This window comes from Chenopodium quinoa, unplaced genomic scaffold (genome assembly GCF_001683475.1).
Source record: "Chenopodium quinoa cultivar QQ74 unplaced genomic scaffold, ASM168347v1, whole genome shotgun sequence".
Lineage (NCBI taxonomy): Eukaryota > Viridiplantae > Streptophyta > Magnoliopsida > Caryophyllales > Amaranthaceae > Chenopodium > Chenopodium quinoa.
Window position 1 is genome coordinate 802257 of NW_018744066.1, and position 19642 is coordinate 821898.

The 19642-nt window shown below is 33.7% G+C and overlaps 2 protein-coding genes across 3 annotated transcripts; both read right to left on the reverse strand.

Moving 5' to 3' along the window:
* Nucleotides 1-289: 289 nt before the first annotated feature.
* Nucleotides 290-4795, reverse strand: LOC110690887. Of its 2 annotated transcripts, none has more exons than XM_021867785.1 (4): nucleotides 4640-4795; nucleotides 1840-2314; nucleotides 1544-1660; nucleotides 290-928 (listed from the first exon to the last, which is right to left on the reverse strand). In XM_021867785.1, exons 2-4 carry the CDS (start codon nucleotides 1840-1842, stop codon nucleotides 467-469), a joined length of 582 nt encoding a protein of 193 aa, XP_021723477.1. In that variant the 5' UTR covers nucleotides 1843-2314; nucleotides 4640-4795; the 3' UTR covers nucleotides 290-466. The 2 variants fall into 2 exon arrangements, with proteins under 2 accessions (XP_021723477.1, XP_021723478.1); XM_021867786.1 differs by having other exon boundaries at nucleotides 1840-2345.
* Nucleotides 4796-12596: 7801 nt separating this feature from the next.
* Nucleotides 12597-18714, reverse strand: LOC110690888 (pentatricopeptide repeat-containing protein At1g80550, mitochondrial-like). Its single transcript, XM_021867787.1, has 3 exons — nucleotides 16820-18714; nucleotides 16628-16727; nucleotides 12597-13023 (listed from the first exon to the last, which is right to left on the reverse strand). The coding sequence occupies exon 1, from the start codon at nucleotides 18615-18617 to the stop codon at nucleotides 17220-17222; it is 1398 nt and encodes a 465-aa protein (XP_021723479.1). The 5' UTR covers nucleotides 18618-18714; the 3' UTR covers nucleotides 12597-13023; nucleotides 16628-16727; nucleotides 16820-17219.
* Between the last annotated feature and the right edge of the window lie 928 nt (nucleotides 18715-19642).

Sequence of the window (19642 nt, forward strand, 5' to 3'; positions counted from 1 at the left end):
GAGACTAAACTTTTGCGACTACGGAGACTAGTTTTATTGTGACGGATTAGAAACTACATACGAGACCAAATTTTTGTGACTACAAAACTAATTATTTGTGACAGATTAGCGACTACTGAGACTAATGATTTTGCAACTAACCAATTAGTCTCTAAAGCAAATTTGCAGTCGCTAAATATTTGCGACTAACTATCAATATTTGAGACCATAATTAAGCGACGACCAATATTGATCACAAAACAAAAAAGGTACCCATGCATAAATTGAAATAACCAAAATGTTAATTTTATTCAAATATCCAAAATATCAATCAATTTTGTATCAATGTATTAAAAAACAATATTTAACTCATATGACTAATTGTTCCAAAAGTCACCTCCCATATAAAAAAAAGCTACTTCAAACAAGAATTAATGAGAATGTAAAAGACCAATTGTTCATAAAATTACCACCAAGAAAATAAAAATCACTTAGTTGTATCACGAGAGCGGGTGACTGCAGGCGTAGGAGGCTTATAAGGACGGTAAACTTGTTTTACAAGTGATGCCATTTCCTGCAATGTTTTTTGCATAGCTAATTTTTCCTTCTTCCATGTAGCTTTTTCGATCTCATGATTTTCGACGAATTCCTTAGCACATTTTAAGCTCTCTGCCGCTATTTTTTGGCTTTCTTCTACCTTGTTATGGTTTTCTTCCGCCATCTTCTTTAGTTCTTCAACTTGAGAACTTAATTGAGAAATCATGGAAGGAGTGGAAGATGATGCAGTAGATTGAGAAGTAGGATCACTCTTGTAATACATATGTGAAGCACTCCCTAAACCGTAGACTTTTCCTTTCTTTTGCCCACCTACAACCTCCAAGTAGACTTTGTCGGGGTTTATCTCAATTCCTTTGTTCTTATATTCCTCAAGTTTTTCCATATATTCTCCCTGCATTAAGATATGTATTAGTAACTATGATCTCAAATGTTAAAACTTAAATAAACTAAATACATTTTTAAAAAAAACAAATATAATAAAAATACAAGCAATGACTCGGGACATCGTCCGGGATAAAAACTTGTTTGGACTTCTAAAACACAATTTAATTTAATTGTTATCTTATAGTCTTTCATTTTGGACATCAGATCAGTACATAGCAGTAAAAACTTGCCTTTAAATACCATTTAATTTATTTAGATACCATCAGAGTTTGGTTACAAAGTGAAAAGTTAGGTGATGGTCTAAGCAAAGCAAATGGTATTGATGGCAGTGAGGGTCCAAGCAGTTATTATTAAAATAATTTATGTAAGCAGTTATTAGTAATAATTTCGACAGAGTCTCCTTTGTAAATTGAAGAATTCCCTCCTATAGGGTATGGCTTCAAAATAAACTTGTTTCAATTCACATTATGCCATACCACATTAATCATATGATTAATGCCGGCAAATCATTCTCATCCTCCAACTCAATCACACAAACAAATAAACAATCCATTATATCTCCAAACATTAACTACCATATATCTTTTTGTAATCTTAGAAAAATATAGAAGTATACTCATACCATGACTTTTTGAGACTTGTCACCCATCAATTCAACTTCATCACTGCCCACACAAACAGAATGAGTGCTTTCATAGACTTCAGCAGCAGTTGGTAAAATTCCATCCTTTTTCTTTGCCTTGTATTAGAAGAAGTTGTTAGCACTTAAATAAAACAACAAAAAATAGGGGGACATAGACTACAGAGCAATTGTAATAAAGACCAGTTATAGTCATCTATATTAGTGGCTAAAAAGTTTCTACTTGCTTCAATCTTATATTAAAAATCATAAGTTTGCTGCTAAAATCATACACTTACCATTTTTTTTAACCACTTAAGGAGTAGATATGCTACCTTGGCGATGGCCAGGGTCAAACTTCTCTAATGTTTGGCCAGATAACCGATTATCTCTTGCTTGGTTAGAACGTTTCACAAAATCAGGATGCTTACGCTTATTTATGAATTCAGCTCGAACAATGTCTGTTATGAAACTAACTTGCTTATGGAGAGCCATTTTGAAAACTTGGTTCAATGTACCCCTAAGTCGGTCCCCAGCTTTTTTGTCAAATTCATTCAGAATATCTTCATGCATTGGATCACCATCAACTTGACCAAATGCATCAATAATCATGTCAACATACGGATCCGACGGCTCATCTGATGCTTTTAAAGAATCAAAATCCTCTCCATGACAAGCAAATGACAGCAATGGTGGTAGTTTAGATTTGAATGTGGGCATCAGTCGTAATTACTAATCCACAATCAGGTTGATGATGCTTAAACAAATGTTTCCCTGATCGACAATCCCATGAAAATGGTAGGAGCTTCTCAATATCGATAGAACATATGGGAAAATGAGACTTTAGTAGTATTTATTACTAAACAAGTGGAATATCTGCAGGGCATGTGCATGGCATTGTCTTGTTCCAAGCAATGTACAAAATTATATATCACAGACCACACATTTAATTATAATCTTAATGCATATAAAATATCATATATACACCTTGGTTAAGGAGAAAAGAACTTCCTCAAATTTGACTTCATGCATCTGTTGATGCATAGACATTTATGCTTATGTTTACTTGCATTTCAATATTTCCCAACTGAGGGAGTTTTTTTTGTTATAGATGTTTTAAAAAACAGTTAACTCTCACACGTCACAATCAATAATTGAGCATATACTTCTAAACATCTCATCAGATTTAACTATACATTACATCATAATTGAGTGATACTGGATATTCCACGCATACGCATACACAGAGACCAAAGCAACTTAAAAAACAATATCCAATTAAATTTATGATCATTCAGCAATAGTAAAAGTCACTCGGCTCTACCACCTATGCAAAATCAGCAGAAAGTCTGTACATACGTGAAGTAAATACAGTTTGTGGCAATTCTCAGCATATAACTTCAACTAGTCTGAAATATGGAATGTTAACTTACTCTTAATAGCATAGGCAAGCTTAAGTTAAAATATACTGACATAAAATTGGTTTATCTGATATCCTGCAAGGCACGGCATCCAACTTTTTAAGTTGATAATTTATTGATCATTTATTTTATTCAGGAACAGAAAGTTCGTTATATCATCACTAGTAGATCAAATTATCTGCTTTTTATTACCATTTACCAACAGCACCGCTAAACTTTAAATATCTAATCAAGAAATACTAATTCCTAATTCTAGTTACTTAATTCGTATTATTTTCAAGAATAATTCTCGCATCTGTGATATTATCAGATTAAACCAATTTGCAATTCAATCAATAATTAGATTAATATCAATTCGCAATAGAAACCCAATTAAAATAAAAAAATCGGACAAAAAACTCAATGAACATACTGTTATTCTAGCCCCTAACTTGCTGCCCCACAACTCAATTAACTAACACCTTATTACAAGAGCGTAATAAGGAATAACTTGCTGCCCCACAACTCAAATTAGGAGTAAACTCAATTAACATACTGTTATGCTAGCCCCTAAGTTGCTCTGATTTTATTATGTTTTTGAGCCTAATTTGCATTGTGGTTATCCTCATCTAATGATATCCTCATCTAATGGCCAAGGTTGATGTCACATAGATGTTGGGAAATAAAACCGGATTTGACAATGACAACAATACACCTTATTCAACCCAGATAAGAAGATGAGGGTAGTGGGAAATGTGAGGATATCAAAATCAACATACGTAGTATGTAATTAACACTATTAAAAGTTTCTTAGTCAAGTTAACAGTGAATGACCAAGAAACTTGCATGCTTAATTACAAGTTCTTCACCCCTGACTTCCTGAGTCCTTACCCAAGTAGTTTGCACAACTCACAACAGCTATATGTTCACTAAGAAACCTGAAGTTGAAATGCATAACTCCAGCACCAATTCGCTTTAATGATTTGCTAATATATTTAACTTCATAATAACTCCAAACACATTTCCAATCCAAAAGCAACTCCAATTCTCCAAATAAGTGATCCATGATTACACATTAAATTATATAGAGGTGAAGTGAATTCAGACCAAGCAGATACTCAGAAAACAGAATGAGTGAATGCATTTATGCATTCGATGCCGGGTCAAGGTAAATTTTTTATATCCAATTAGAATAACTTGCTGCCCCACAACTCAAATTAGGAGCAAACTCAATTAACATACTGTTATTCTAGCAACCACCCACAACGGTTGCCATGACAACCAACCAGCAGCAAATTAGGCTCAAAAACATAATAAAATCAGAGCAAACAAGAATTCAATTATAACTAGCGAGCCTCAATACCCTCTAATGAACAGGAATTCAGAGCAAAACGAGAATTCAATTAACAACAACCCCCCCCCCCCCCCCCCTTCTTCATGAAATATACTTGTATATATTTTACAAATAATAGTTAAAAAAAAGGGGTCGAAATAACTAGAAATGGGATTTTTACATTGAAAATCATTCGGGATTTTTGCATACTCAATCAATTTTGATTGATTTTTAATTAATTGACTTCAATTAGACCATGGAAACCAAATTAAAATCAATAATTGGACCCAAAAAAAAATCAATGATAACCCTAAAATTCATAGTCAACAAATTACAATAAGCGAAGGGTGGAAGGCATTAACTTACCTGGGAAGAGACGTGGTGGCGCAGCGGATCTAAGGAAGGTGAAGAACGACGGTGAGGGGCTGAGGGTTGATTCTCTTTGAAAAACCCTTCTGCGTGTATCTTGAGTGATTAATTCTTTTTTTTTCTTTTTTTTTTTGTTTTGTTTCACGAGTTAAATGATTAAGGATTTTTTTTTTTTTTAGGAAGAGTATGATAGTTCTTGTTTTTGACGGTGAATAAGATAATAAGACTGATTGATAATTCTTGTTTTTTTGGCGGCAACAACCTTTTTTTTTTTTTTTTTTTAAAGGAATAAGGGGTTTTATTTTTATTTTTTTTATTATACTAAGGGTTTTTTTTTTTATTTCTTTTTAATAAATATTAAAAATAATAGTAGCGACTATCGTGTTAGTTGCAAATTATTACAAGAGTGTCGCAGATTAGCGACCGCATAGCAACTATTATAAATTCGGTTGCAAATTTTGTGACTACTCGTCTTTTTCTGTCGCAAAAATATTTTTTGCAACTGATTATTATAGTAGTCGCAAAAATCAGTCGCTAATTAACGACCGCATAGCAACTACTGCAAATTTGGTTGCAAAATTTGCGACTACTCGTCTTTTTCAGTCGCTAAAATTATTTTTGCAATAATTATTATGGTAGTCGCAAAATTCCGTTGCTAATTCACCTTTTTCTTGTAGTGTTAGGGATCATGGTAAACATTTCGGCAATTTTTATTTTCGGGCAGAAAAAAGTCAAAAAATTTCAAAATTGAAAACTAATATCCACGCTTTTTGAGAAATTTTGGAGGTTTCGGAGCTCAGTGATGAAAAGTCTTGAAATTTTAGAGGATACATATCAGGGTCATATAATGTTGTTTGGAACCATATATGATCATTATTTGGTGTCGTAAATGTTCGTGGTAGGCTTGAGTTAATGAAAGTGGTGCAAGTTGTAAACCAATAAATTGGATGTTTAAAGGCAAATTGGATGGTGTCACCCACCCAATGGGACTCCCTAACGGTATTAGGGACCATGGTAAACATTTCGGCAATTTTTATTTCCGAGCGAAAAAAATTCAAAAAAATTGAAGGCTAATATCCACGGTTTTTGAGACATATTGGAAGTTTCGGGGCCTAGTATCGAAAAGTCTTGAAATTCTATGGGATACATCTCGGGATCATATAATGCCATTTGGAAGCATATATGATCATTATTTGTTGTCATAAATGTTTGGGGTAGGCTTGAGTTAATGAAATCGGTGCAAGTTGTAAACTGGTAAATTGATCGTTTAAAGGCAAGTTGGAGGGTTCCACCCACCCAATTGGACTTCTGGAGGGAATTAGGGACCATGGTAAACATTTTGGCAATTTTTATTTTCGGGCGAAAAAAATCAAAAAAATTTCAAAATTGAAGGCTAATATTCACGCTTTTTGAGAAATTTTGGAGGTTTAAGGGCATAGTGTAGAAAAGTATTAATATTTTAGGAGATACATCTCGGGATCATATAATGCCGTTTGGAACCATATATGATCATTATATGTTGTCATAAATGTTCGTAGTAGGCTTGAGTTAATGAAATCCGTGGAAGTTGTAAATCAGTAATTAAACTAGCATAGTGCCCGTGCATTGCACGGATTATAAATCAAATCATTATTTTTTTGACAAAAGCATGATTGATCCCGTAGGAAAAAAAATCCTAAGATAATTCAATTAGTAATAAAGGGCTTATTTTCTCTAACAATTAATTAATTATTAAAATTTTATCTAGTTGCAATAATGGTTGATACGTAAATAAATTAAAGAAAGATGTGATTTGAATAGTATTTTATGTCATTTGCAATTCTTTTCTTTTATTCCCTATTATTTTTTTTATAATGTTATTTATTATAATTGAAAAATAAATTAATTATTTTGCCCTACATAACTACGTAAGAGAAGTAGAGGAAAAACTAAATTTACTTGTCATACATTCCGCATATTACCGTAGAAGAACAATGGAAGAAAAACTAAAATTTACTTGTCATACTATTTGTTCGGTATCTATACAATCTAAACATGTTTTACCCGTCGCATTCACTATCTACAAACACGATAATCAATAATAACAATATACTAAAAGACACACCAGCAATGACACGTGTCATCTTCTGGTGTGTCCTTAGTATATATTTTAAAATTTTAAAAATAAAAAATAAAACTTTTAAAAATTGATAGATTATATTCGCAAAATATTTACTTCCAAAATTTAAGGAAAAAAATAGTAGAATAATATATTTATAAACATAAATATCTAACCATATCTTGGTATAAATAAATTCCTATATTAGTAATTACTTTTTAATGTATAATGATTATTTATAGTAAAAAAATCATGAATATATAATTTTCAACTTAGTGAATGAAAAATTATCATATTTGAAATATAAATAAATTTCCATCGAGGTTCAAAATAGAAGGAAGCAATATAATATGTATTCAAAAAATATTTTAAAAAAAAATTAAGTAGCTTGCAAAAATTGAAATGAATGTATTTTAGATTTTAAAAAAAAAAAATTGATACTCCGTGACAAAAATTGAAAAACCGTGCATGGCACGGGATCTAACCTAGTAACCTTATATCTTATTCACCGCCATATTTTACAGTTATCTAAGCTAAGTATTGTGTCAAAAACTTTTACATATAATATCCATATAACTAATCAACAACTGATGATTGAGTATACAACACAAATATATAGAAATGGTTATTGATAAATTTTATATGATTAAAAAAATATTTATTAAAATAATAAGAATTAAAGACATATTTTATCAACTAACCAATCATGTATGTAATGCATTTTTGTACGGACATGTATTCTTATACAGTAACTATGAATGTTATAAAACTCATAAAATTATATATTAAATTATTTAAATTTTGAATATGAGCATTACAAGAGTAAGAAAATATGAAAATTTAATGGTTATAGAATGAGAATATTTTTTCATACAAATTTCATTAGATATTATCTATGTTAAAACCAGAAACTATTTTATGTATGCATCATTTTTTGGCATAGTTTTGCATACTGTATACTTATCTTCCCTTAATTGTAGGAAAGTAGGCCTACTTTATAGCTTACCATACGTAGTTTACAGTGTATATAATGCCTTTGATAGGCTTGTTAATATTTACCGAATTATCTTCTTTCATTATAAACATAATATTCTAGAGAGAATATGAATTACCATACATAAAATGTTATTTTGATATTTTTTATACTAAGATTTTTTATTCTTATGTAGCTATTATTATTTACATATACTAACATATTTTATGATACTTTTCTTAATATACCGTTCATGTGTATATGTCTATTACTTTACTATAACAGACTTTACTATAATAGTTTATGTATTTATTTAGAACAAAATGTAAAGATTTTTTTATACATATGGAAACATAAATGTATAATAATAATAATAATAATAATAATAATAATAATAATAATAATAATAATAATAATAATAATAATAATAATAATAATAATAATAATAATAATAATAATTAATAAAAGACAGCGAATCATAATAAGACATTTGTCAGTCTCACATTGAGGCGCTTGTCTTTTAGTATAGTATATAGATTGGCCTTTAAAGGCAAATAGGATGGTTCCACCAACCCAATTGGACTCCCGGAGGATATTAGAAACTCTGGTAAACATTTCTGCAATTTTTATTTACGGGCAAAAAAAGTCAAAAAACTCCAAAATTGAAGACTAATATCCACGCTTTTTGAGAAATTTTTGAGGTTTCGGGGTCCCGTGTCGAAAAGTCTTGAAATTTTAGGGGATACATATTGGGGTCATATAATGCTGTTTGGAACCATATATGATCATTATTTGTTGTCATAAATGTTCGTGGTAGTCTTGACTTAATGAAATCGGTGAAAGTTGTAAACTTATAAATTGGACGTTTAAAGGCAAATTGGATGCTGGCACCCACCCAATGGGTCTCCTGGACGATATTAGGGACCATGCTAAACATTTTGGCAATTTTTATTTATGGGCGATAAAAAAGTCAAAATTTTCAAAATTGAAGGCTATTAATCCACACTTTTTGAGAAATTTTGGAGGTTTCGGGGCCCGATGTCGAAAAGTCTTGAAATTGTGTGGGATACATCTCGGGGCTCATATAATGTTGTTTGGAATCATATATGTTCATGTTTTGTTGACATAAATGTTCGCGGTAGGCTTGAATTAATTAAATCGGTGCAAGTTGTAAACCGATAAATTTGTCGTTATATTAAAAGCCAAATTGGATGGTTCCACCCATCCAATTTAACCATCCAATTTGACTTTCGGAGGGAATTAAGGAACATGATAAACATTTCGGAAATTTTTATTTACAAGCGAAAAAAATCAAGAATTTTCAAAATTGAAGGCTAATATCCATGTTTTTTAGAAATTTTGAAGGTTTCGGGGCATAGTGTAGAAAGTATTAATATTTTAGGAGATACATCTCGGGGCCATATAATGCCGTTTGGAACCATATATGATCATTATATGTTGTCATAAATGTTCGTAGCAGGCTTGAGTTAATTTAATCGGTGCAAGTTGTAAACCGGTAAATTGGTCGTTTAAATGCAAATTGGAAGGTTCCACCCACCAAATTGGACTACCAGCGGGCATTAGGAACTATGGTAAATATTTCGGCAAGTTTTACTTTTCTGGCCAAAAAAGTCAAAAAATTCCAAAATTGAAGGCTAATATCCACGCTTTTTGAGAATTTTTTGAGGTTTCGGGGCTCGGTGTCGAAAAGTTTTGAGATTTTTGGGGATACATCTCGGGGTCATATAATACTGTTTTAAACCATAAATAATCATTATATGTTGTCATAAATGTTCGTGTGGTAGGTTTGAGTTAATGAAATCGGTGCAAGTTGATTGTAAACCGGTAAATTCACCATTTAAAGGCAAATTGGATGGTTCAACCCACCTAATTGGACTCCCGGAGGATATTAGAGACCATGGTTAACATTTCGGCAATTTTTATTTACAGGCAAAAAAAGTCAAAAAATTCAGAAATTTAAGGCTAATATCCACGCTTTTTGAGAAATTTTAGAGGTTTCGAGGCCTGGTGTCAAAAATCCTTGAGATTTTAGCGGATATATCTCGGGGTCATATAATGACGTTTGGAACCATATATGATCATTATATATTGTCATAAATGTTCGTGGTATGCTTGAGTTAATGAAATCGGTGCAATTTGTAAACTGGTAAACTAGCCGTTTAAAGTCAAATTGAATGGTTCCACCCATCCAATTGGACTCCCAGAGAGGTATTAGGGAACATGATAAACATTTCGGCAATTTTTTTTTACAGTAAAAAAAAGTCTAAAAGATTACAAAATTGAAGGCTAATATCCACGTTTTTTGAGAAATTTTAGAGTTTTCGGGACCCGCTGTCGAAAAGACTTGAGATTTTAGGGAATATATCTTAAGGTCATACAATGTCGTTTGGAACCATATATGATCATTATATGTTGTCATAAATGTTCGTAGTAGGCTTGAGTTAATTTAATCGGTGCAAGTTGTAAACCGGTAAATTGGTCGTTTAAAGGCAAATAGGATGGTTCCACCCACCCAATTGGACTCTCGGAGGGTATTAGGGACCATGGTAAAGGTTTAGACAATTTTATTTCCGAGCGAAGAAAAGTAAAAAAAATTCCAAAATTAAAGGCTAATATCCACGCTTTTTGAGAAATTTTGGAGATTTCAGGGCCCGGTGTCGAAAAGCCTTTATATTTTAGGGGATACATCTCGTGGTCATATAATGCCATTTGGAAACATATATGATTATTATATGTTGTCATAAATGTTTTTGGTAAGCTTGATTTAATGAAATCAGTGCAAGTTCGTTGTAAATCGGTAAATTGGCTTTTTAAAGGCAAATTGGATGGTTCCACCCAATTGAATCCCGGAATGTATTAGAGACCGTGGTAAACATGTCGAAAATTTTAATTTCGGGCGAAAATTGTCAAAAAATTTCAAAATTGAAGGCTATTTCCACGCTTTTTGAGAATTTTTGGAGTCTTTAGGGCCCGGTGTCGAAAAGTCTTGAAATTCTTGGGAATACATCTTGGGGTCATATAATGCCGTTTGGAACCATATATGATCATTATTTGTTGTCATAAATGTTCGTGATAGGTTTGAATTAATGAAATCGGTGCAAGTTGTAAACCGGTAAATTGGTCGTTTAAAGGCAAATTGGATGGTTCCACCCACTAAATTGGACTTCCGGAGGGTATTAGGGACCATGGTAAACATTTCAGCAATTTATATTCCAAAGTGAAAAAAAGTCAAAAAATTCCAAAATTGAAGACTAATATCCACGCTTTTTGAGAAATTTCGAATGTTTCGGGTAGAGCTGTCAATTCGGGTAAACGGGTCGGGTTTGGGTCCGGTCAACTCGGATTGGGTCAATTCGGATTAATTCCACAACATATGCGTGTTGGATATGGGTTGGGTCATGCTTGAGTCGGGTCATGTCGGGTCATACTTCTTATCGGGTTTGGGTCGGGTTACATTCAGGTCGGGTGAACAATCGGTCGGGTTTGATTTGGGTTTTCACGGGTTAGGGTAATTCTCGGGTTCGAGTCGGGTTTGGTTCAAGTCAATAATTTGCGGGTTAGAATTAGGTCGAGTCATTTTCGGGTTTGAGTCGGGTTCGGTTCAAGTCAATAATATGCGGGTTATAATCAAGTTAATTATTTTCTTTGATTATAATATATATGGCAATATACTAGGGAACTATAGTTTATAATTTAGAAAGATAATTATCTCATTTGACCATACAACAAATATATATTATATTTAACTCTTAAATTTGAGGATGATACTCCTTTCTTTTGCTGCCTGGATCGACTTGGTCTCCCTAGACAAAATGCTTTGATCATCAATATAAGGTGGTCTAAATTGCATTTAAGGTGATTTGAAATCGGGTCAGTAACAATTTGGGTTGAATTTAGGTCGGGTCAATAACAAGTCGTGTTGATTTCGAGTCGAGGTAGTAACAGATCGGGTTGAATTTTGGGTCGGGTTAGTAATAGGTCTGGTAAAATTCGGGTCGGGTTGAATTTGGGTTAGGTCAATAACAAGTTGGGTTGAATTTGGGTTAGGTCAATAACAAGTCGGGTTGATTTTGGGTCGGGTTTGTAATAAGTTGGGTTAAATTCGGGTCGGGTTAGGAACGGGTCGGGTTGAATTCAGGTCAGGTTAGGAACAAGTCGGGTTAAATTCGGGTTTTGACAAGTTAAAATGGGTTTGGGTCAATTTCGATTCAAGTCAGGTTTGGTTCAAGTTAATAATTTACGGGTTACATTCGGGTCGGTCATATACAGGTCAGTTCATGTTCGGGTTCGTGTCTCACATACTCGGATCAACTCGGGTCTAGGGTTGGTTTCAGGTCGGGTTTGGGTCACCATTTTTTCGGGTTCAGATGGGTCGATTAATAATCAGGTTTGAGTCGGTATTTTGGGTCGGGTCAACTTTTGACAGCTCTATATATATATATATATATGAAAATTTTAATTTTGATTTATTGTTTTTCTCATATTACATGATATGAGGTTACCTTTGAGTCATGGAATGAGGTGAGTTGAATGAGCTGTATATTAATCAAAATTGTGATTCTAATTTATATTAAGAGAGGCTTTTAAAGTCGAATTGTAAAATCAAATCTACGAGCACGTACATACTCAAAATTTCATTGATTTGGCTACAAAGTTTGTGTTGGTGGCAACAAAGTTGCTATGTCATTCATGTTGGCTGATTACCATTTACAAGTAAATAAGTTCTCAAGTTGATCAACGGTTGTACTAGCCCAAAGTTTATATTTTTGAACGCAAGTTCCCTACATACTCTGAATTTAGTACTAAACTTCCCCCATTACCTTGGAAAGTTAGAGCATGCAAAAAAAGTTCAGACAAATTCATTAAGCTCCTAAAATATGCATCAGAATTAAGGCATGTTTCCCAAAAGTAACAATATTAGCACAGCACAAACTTGATTTTTACTAATGCTAATAAATCAAGATTTAAGAAAAATGATAACAATGGAGCTTAAATGCAAGTCCCTGATTGTCTATTTTAACGGAAAGTTCCATTTATTTCTAGCGAGAAATTACTGTTTTCGAATCAATTTTAAGCTTCAATGAGGAGATATGATGATCACCAGGCTGCCTTCTATGAATGTTGCTAATTTTGTTGCCAGAGGAGAAGGAATGTTGATCAGTTTGCAAATACAGGTGAACATAATTGATTCGTTGTAGGCAACTTCATACTTGTCTGCAGTAATTTCCTGAAGTTTTTGCATGACGGCTGATTTTTGGGTTCTCAATAATAATCCATTGATCTGCAGGGCTGTATCATAGCAGTCATAAGCGATAATCAGGTTAAGAGCACAAGTTTCAATTTAGAAGAGTGACAAAAGAAACAAAGTTAGCCCAAAAGCACCAAGTGAGATTCTGTTAACCATTCACAAAACTTGGATGATGCATTGGGTACGTCTGGCAGGCATAAACTATATCTGATTACTTCCAGGTTATAACAACAGTGAGGCTCTCTAAACAACAGATATATTGCAATTATATATGAAGTAACAAGTTTAGAGGGGCAGAACTTAAACTCAAAGCCACAAGTTTGTTAAGACAGTCTCCAAAAGTCCCAAGATTAAACGATCAGATTAATTGTTGTGAAAACAGGTTAGGTAACTCACACTCTAACTACACCTATGGGACGAAAGATTGAAGTGATACACCGATTCTCAATGTGTAACACACGAATTTGCAATTATATCATCAAAAATTCCAAGTAAAACATCACAAAAGCATTTTATGTAAACAAGCAATCCTACAGCAACTTAGAAAGCCATAATAGATAAATGATTATAGGACTTATCTTTCCACATGTTTAATTCATCGTCAAAAAGGAAAGTAAAACCGTAAAACAAGGAAAAGAACAACTAAATCACAAAATAAGGAAACTTATCTAAGATGCAGTTACCAAAATCAAGCCAAAAATGTGACAAAGGCACGTTTTAGACACGATTCAATACACCGCTTCAGGTTTTCCGGGGTATAGTGTAAGCTAGGGAAAATTGTGTGCAAGTCTAACTATGCACACATCAGCCATGTGTACACAACTCCCAAATTAACCAAAACAAGTTTCAGACAGCTAAGATCAACGGCACTCTTTGTCTAAGGCATCCCTAGCAATGCTCTAGCATCAACACCAGGGCAAAAGAGCATTCTTGAATGTAGAAGATAGAATGAAAAACATGACATCTGTTTTATACAAGCAACAAACGAGAACCAATGGTAACAACAAGGACCAAAGACATTGTCCAAAATATCAAACTCATATATCTCCTCATATGTCACATATTCACATTCACAAGGCCCTCAACAATGACCAAATCCATTAGTGATGCACATATCCTTCAAATTGGAAATTACTACCTCCGTACAACAAGCAGTCCTGTTAACTGTTACACGAACATGACTGTTATTTTGGGAGGAAGCAAACTTTCCAAATTATGTAGGTAGACTAAACCTGATCAACTTAGCAGTTGAAATAAGGCCATCACAAAACTTTTCTAAGGTTTAAAATATAAAGATGTAAACGGTGATGGACAAGTGATATGTAAGATGATTATGTTCTTCTAAAATTTGGGAAAAGATTATCTGGCATCTGGTGGTCCACTGGTCCCTAAGAAAGGCTTCCTGTACTGAGTCATAATCCTGTGATTTTGAAACCAAGATATGTGCTCAGGATGAGTCTGTGGTATAGATTCAGCATTAAGAAAGCCTCCTTGTTATAACCAGAGACGTGTTCTCTAGCATGGTTACACTGGAATTACAAGTCTAACTTTAAGAATTATAATTGTTCAGATATGGCAGAAGCAAGAACATGACTGCCTGAGTAGGTGATATCGTGATAGTGAATTTTAACCCATCTTAGGTACTGTTTGTAATATACTTATGTAGTTTTTTCTCTTTATTTTACCCTTCTATAGCCTATTTTCAGTTTAATTCTAATTTGTTATTCTTTTAAGGAAGAAATGACACTGATGTCAAATATTGGTGGTCTGCTCACAATAATCCAATCCATAGATTATCTCAAAAATAATACGTACCAATTATTAGGGATGTCTTTTCGGAATGGTCTAGTATGAAGTTACGATTTGTAACCAGTTCTACAGTTATTTAATTTGTTTTACATATTTTTTAACATCACTTTCTCCTTCATCCTCCCAGCCAGCTACCAGCTCAACACCTCCTATTTACTCTTCCATGTTCAGTAAATTCCGCTTCTACCCACACACCCAACCAGCCACCATTTCTTGCTCAGCACAACCACCACATCCTCCTAATATTAAACCCAACCACGATGTCACCATAAGTATAGGCTTTGCTTACTTAATATTAAAGCCTATTGCATAAAAGGAGCTAATTGGTAACCCATTTTCTCCTTACATTTCCTGAGAGTAATAATTATTTTGGGTAGTGGAAATGGAACAAATGTTAGCTAGATGTGACTCACTCTATATATTTTGACTTCTTGACCCAACTTTTGCTTTGGAAGAAAATTATTATTGGTGTTTTATAATGAGAGCTCATTTTATATTCCAACTTCTAACTAATTTAAGATAACTTTACAATGACTACATCACTACAACAAATTTGTATCCATTGTATACTGTTACCAGGGTGGTTACATAACTTACATTTATTCTGTTTATCTAAGGCATAACTATTTGTCTATTAATACATTTGAGTGATTTGACTAACCCACTAGATTCCAATTCTTCATAAATTTACTCCATTCTCAACCCATGCCATTTTATTAGACTTATTACCCACTTGTTGTAAATCTCCAAAATTAGTTTCCTATATTATGTAAATTATATGGTCGATTATTAATTCATTTACTCAAATGTATGAATGCTAATGATTTAGACAAAATACTTAAACACTATAATTAAAAGATTACAATGGTACAAATTTGTTATAGCTATAGTAAAATTATTCTTTAAAACACATAATAAATTTAGAAGTAAAAAGAGAATAAAAATGAGTTCCTATTTCCCATTACAAAATACTATTACATGAATTTTCCTTTCCAAAGCAAAACAGTGGTGTCAAGATTTCAAAATGATGATATCACCTGATACTGAAATTGGTGTTGATTGGATATCCTGCCAATTTAGGTTCCAAAAAATTGAGAAACAAAACCAGAATTGAATAGGTTCCTAAATATTTTTTATTCAATTCCTAACCCTGGATTTTTGCTCACCCCTAGTATAACTGCCAAACAGTTATCTCACATCCACTACGGCACTACCCCAAAAAAATTATTGATTCATACCATACAAATGGTCATAAAAATGACTTAAACATGACACAAGTTTTTTCATGTATAAACCGTAAACCTTCTTCACTTGAGACTTGAGGGCACCAAATCTCAGTCATTGTCATTTGATAAGGGCAAATTTCAGTTCGAAAAGGTCAAATCTGAGTAAATCATGACTTCTTAGAAAAACATTGTTTTAGTATGGCAAATATCGTTTCAGTGATTTAGAACCCTGTACAGAATGGCCACATCACCACAGTATGGATTTTCAAACCATGGCATGCTGTGGGGGGATGGGGTCTGTTGGGGTTCCAATGATGGTGCCCCATATAAGGTGGCAGAGTTCTTCTTGATGCTAACCGAAGGAGGTATTTTTATTCATTTTCCTCGATTGAACCAAATAACCCCTTAGCATAATTCTAATGACTAATTAGTGTAATATTCATGGTTACATAAAATCAGTGTTTCTTGACAGTTAGAAGTATCAACAACTTCGAATAATATCATGAACATAGCTTTTATTAAATTTTCAAAATAAATACTTGTATATACATATTGGCTGCTATATGTAAAAGCAAAAATAATAGGGGGTACAAAACACGCTACAACATACCTCCACTTCGTAACTTTATGCTGTTAAAGCACAAAATATTAGACCACTCACTTCATATTCCAGGAATTTCCCCGAAGCTGCTATAGATGCAATGGTCGCACTAACAAGTCAAATAACATACGTGTTAGTCAAGTTGACAAAATTAAAAATCCATGACAGTAAACAGAATTACAGAAGTAGAAAGATACGCACCTGCAGGGAATAGTGAAATCAGTCACATCGCATTCAGAAGCAATAATATTACTTCCCTTTAGTGCTTCCACAATCCCTTCCACTTTAGCGATCAGCCAATAATAGGCTTCTTCAGAAAAATTTGTTTCAATTGCTTCATTGTTCAGTTTCCCATTAATATGTTACTTTGTAGACTGCTTGGATACCTTCTCCAAGAAATATAAAATAAAATCAAACTAGGAAGAACCACAGATGCAAGCCTCTCAACAAACACAAGTTAAGGAGTCCTTTGTCAGCCATCAAGCACTCATGTCATTATTACATAAACCAGCCATTATCACCCAGACTGATAAACACATCAACAAGTCACAGTGTGGAAGACCCATATTCTTCAAACAGAATCTTTTAGTAAGTCAAGGCATCATAGCTCAACATCACCGGACTTATCATTTGCTGCATTAGTTCCTAACTCGACCCTAGGCTTAGCAGAAAGCCCTTTGGCCAGCATCTCTTCATCATACTGCCTTGCATTATCCACCATACCCTTTTGCAGCAAAGCATCAATCAATGCATTGTAAGCAGCCTCATTGGGACTACAACCAAGTTCTTTCATTTTATCCCAAACAATATAAACAGGGCGAAGAAACCCCCACCTCCCAAATTTTCTCATTAGCATCACATAAGTATCCATCCTCGGAGTAACCCCACTTTCTAACATCTTCTCAAATAACCTTAGCATCTCCTTTGGCCTAACAAGACAGCGAAAAAAACAGTGGTAGGAAATTACATCGGGTTCACAACCCATTTTGCGCATCTGATAAAGCATACCATATGCCTCTTTCATCCTCCCATTCTCACACAAAAGCTTAAGAACAGTATTATATGTGACCACATTTGGCTGACATCCTAACTCCTTCATTTCTCTAAGCATACGAATCGAAAAATCAACTCCCTCTTTAAGACCAATAGCATGAATAACCGTATTATATGCCACGACATCCAATTGCATTCTCATCCTCCTCATATCCTTATACATTTTCAGAGCTTTCCACGGCTTCCCACACTTACATTGCACATCCATATAAATCGAATACGTCACTAAATCTTTCCGAACCCCTTTCTTATCCATCTCCTCCCAAAACTCCCTACACTTACCCCACCACCCCATCTTTGCATACCCTCGAAGCATCATGTTACAAACTTTCGTCTCACTCACAAATTTAACAAACGATTGCCTCTTAACCCACAAATCTTCCGCTTCAATCACATGTTTATACTCACAAAGTGCATCAATCAAATTACAAAACGATGTCTCATCCTTCAAATTAAACTCCCCTAATCTATCAAACATATCAATTGCTTCGTTAACATAATGAGCAGATATATAACGCTTAAACATTATACGAAAAGTGGTATAATTAGGCATAGAAAATGGATGTTTTCGCATGATTTCAATAAATTCCCAACATTTATCAAACTCAAAAAACTTACCCAGAATATCAATCATAGAATTGTAAGTTTCTGTATTATGCTGGAACCCACAATTGGTTTCGACCCAGTTGAAAAATTCAAGTGCCCGATTAAAGTCATTGTTGTAAGATGATAGGGTTTCACAAACAGTGATGAAATCCAGAGGTTTTGGGGAAGATGGGGTGTTAAAATTAGGGTTTTTAGAGATGGGTTTTGGGGGAGTAGCAGCAATTTGATGAAAAGAGTGGGATTTGACATAGTAGGTATTGGGGATGGAATGAAATAGAAGCTCTTGCAAAGTGTTGGAAAAAAGAAAGAGATTTGATAACAGGTTTTTGGGTCTCTTCATTCCTGATTGTCAACAAGTTTGCTTCAGTATGAGAGCTTGCAGGTTGCTGTATTTCACTAGTTGTAGTAAGGGGAATAGTGATAGTGTCGAGTTTATAACGTTTATGATTGATTCATTGACTATGTTAATTGGAGTCGGATTCGACACGGGTATGTATTTAAGTGTCCAACTCGGCTATTTTGTGAATAATTTCTATAATTTTGATCTAAAATTAAATGACCAAGTATTAAGGATCCAGCACTGGTTCTTTAGGTAAAATGAAGAGTCCGAGTAACATAGATTGTGTATTTTAAATAGTGTGAGGGTAACAGGGTAAGGTAGTAAAAAGGGTTTGCTAAAAATAGAATAAAGTAATAGCGACTAGCGAGTTTGAACTTTTTTGTTTGGAGTTTTCTGGTTTAATTCTTGAAGGGCTGTATTATTGGGGCAATTAACTTTTTGTTTGGGGCTTTCTGGTTTAGTTCTGCTATTCAGGTAAGGTGATGAGCTAGTAGTAGTGCCAGAAGAGAAGTTCGTAATATCATAAAACATATTATTTGCAATAATTTGAAATAAAGTAAAAAAGAAAAATATCTAAATCATTGCAAATAATATGTAACGGAGGTAGTATTAATATGCAATTTGGTTGTGTATCAAGTCTCCTTTTCAAGCACCATCATCCCAAATTTTGTAGATGAGTTATGCATGTTTCTAAAGGAGTTGCAGCAATTTTCAAAGAATTGTCTTATGCTCATGTCTTGAGCTACCTAACATTAGGCCTTTTGCTCATCCCAAATTCTCAATAACTGTTGAAGATGAAACAGTACTTTAAGATTCTTTCTTGAGCTACCTAACATTAGAGCAAGGAGCTAGATCACTATCCAAGTATGAAACATTATTCTGTAAATACCAAGTTAATCTGTAGACCTTTTTCACCTTGCCCAGCCTTACCCTAAGTCAGAGAACCAGTTTTTGCATCTCCATTCTCTGTACAGTACAATAGATCCATCTCATCTATAAGCTTTTTAGTTTTTTACCTTGCCCCA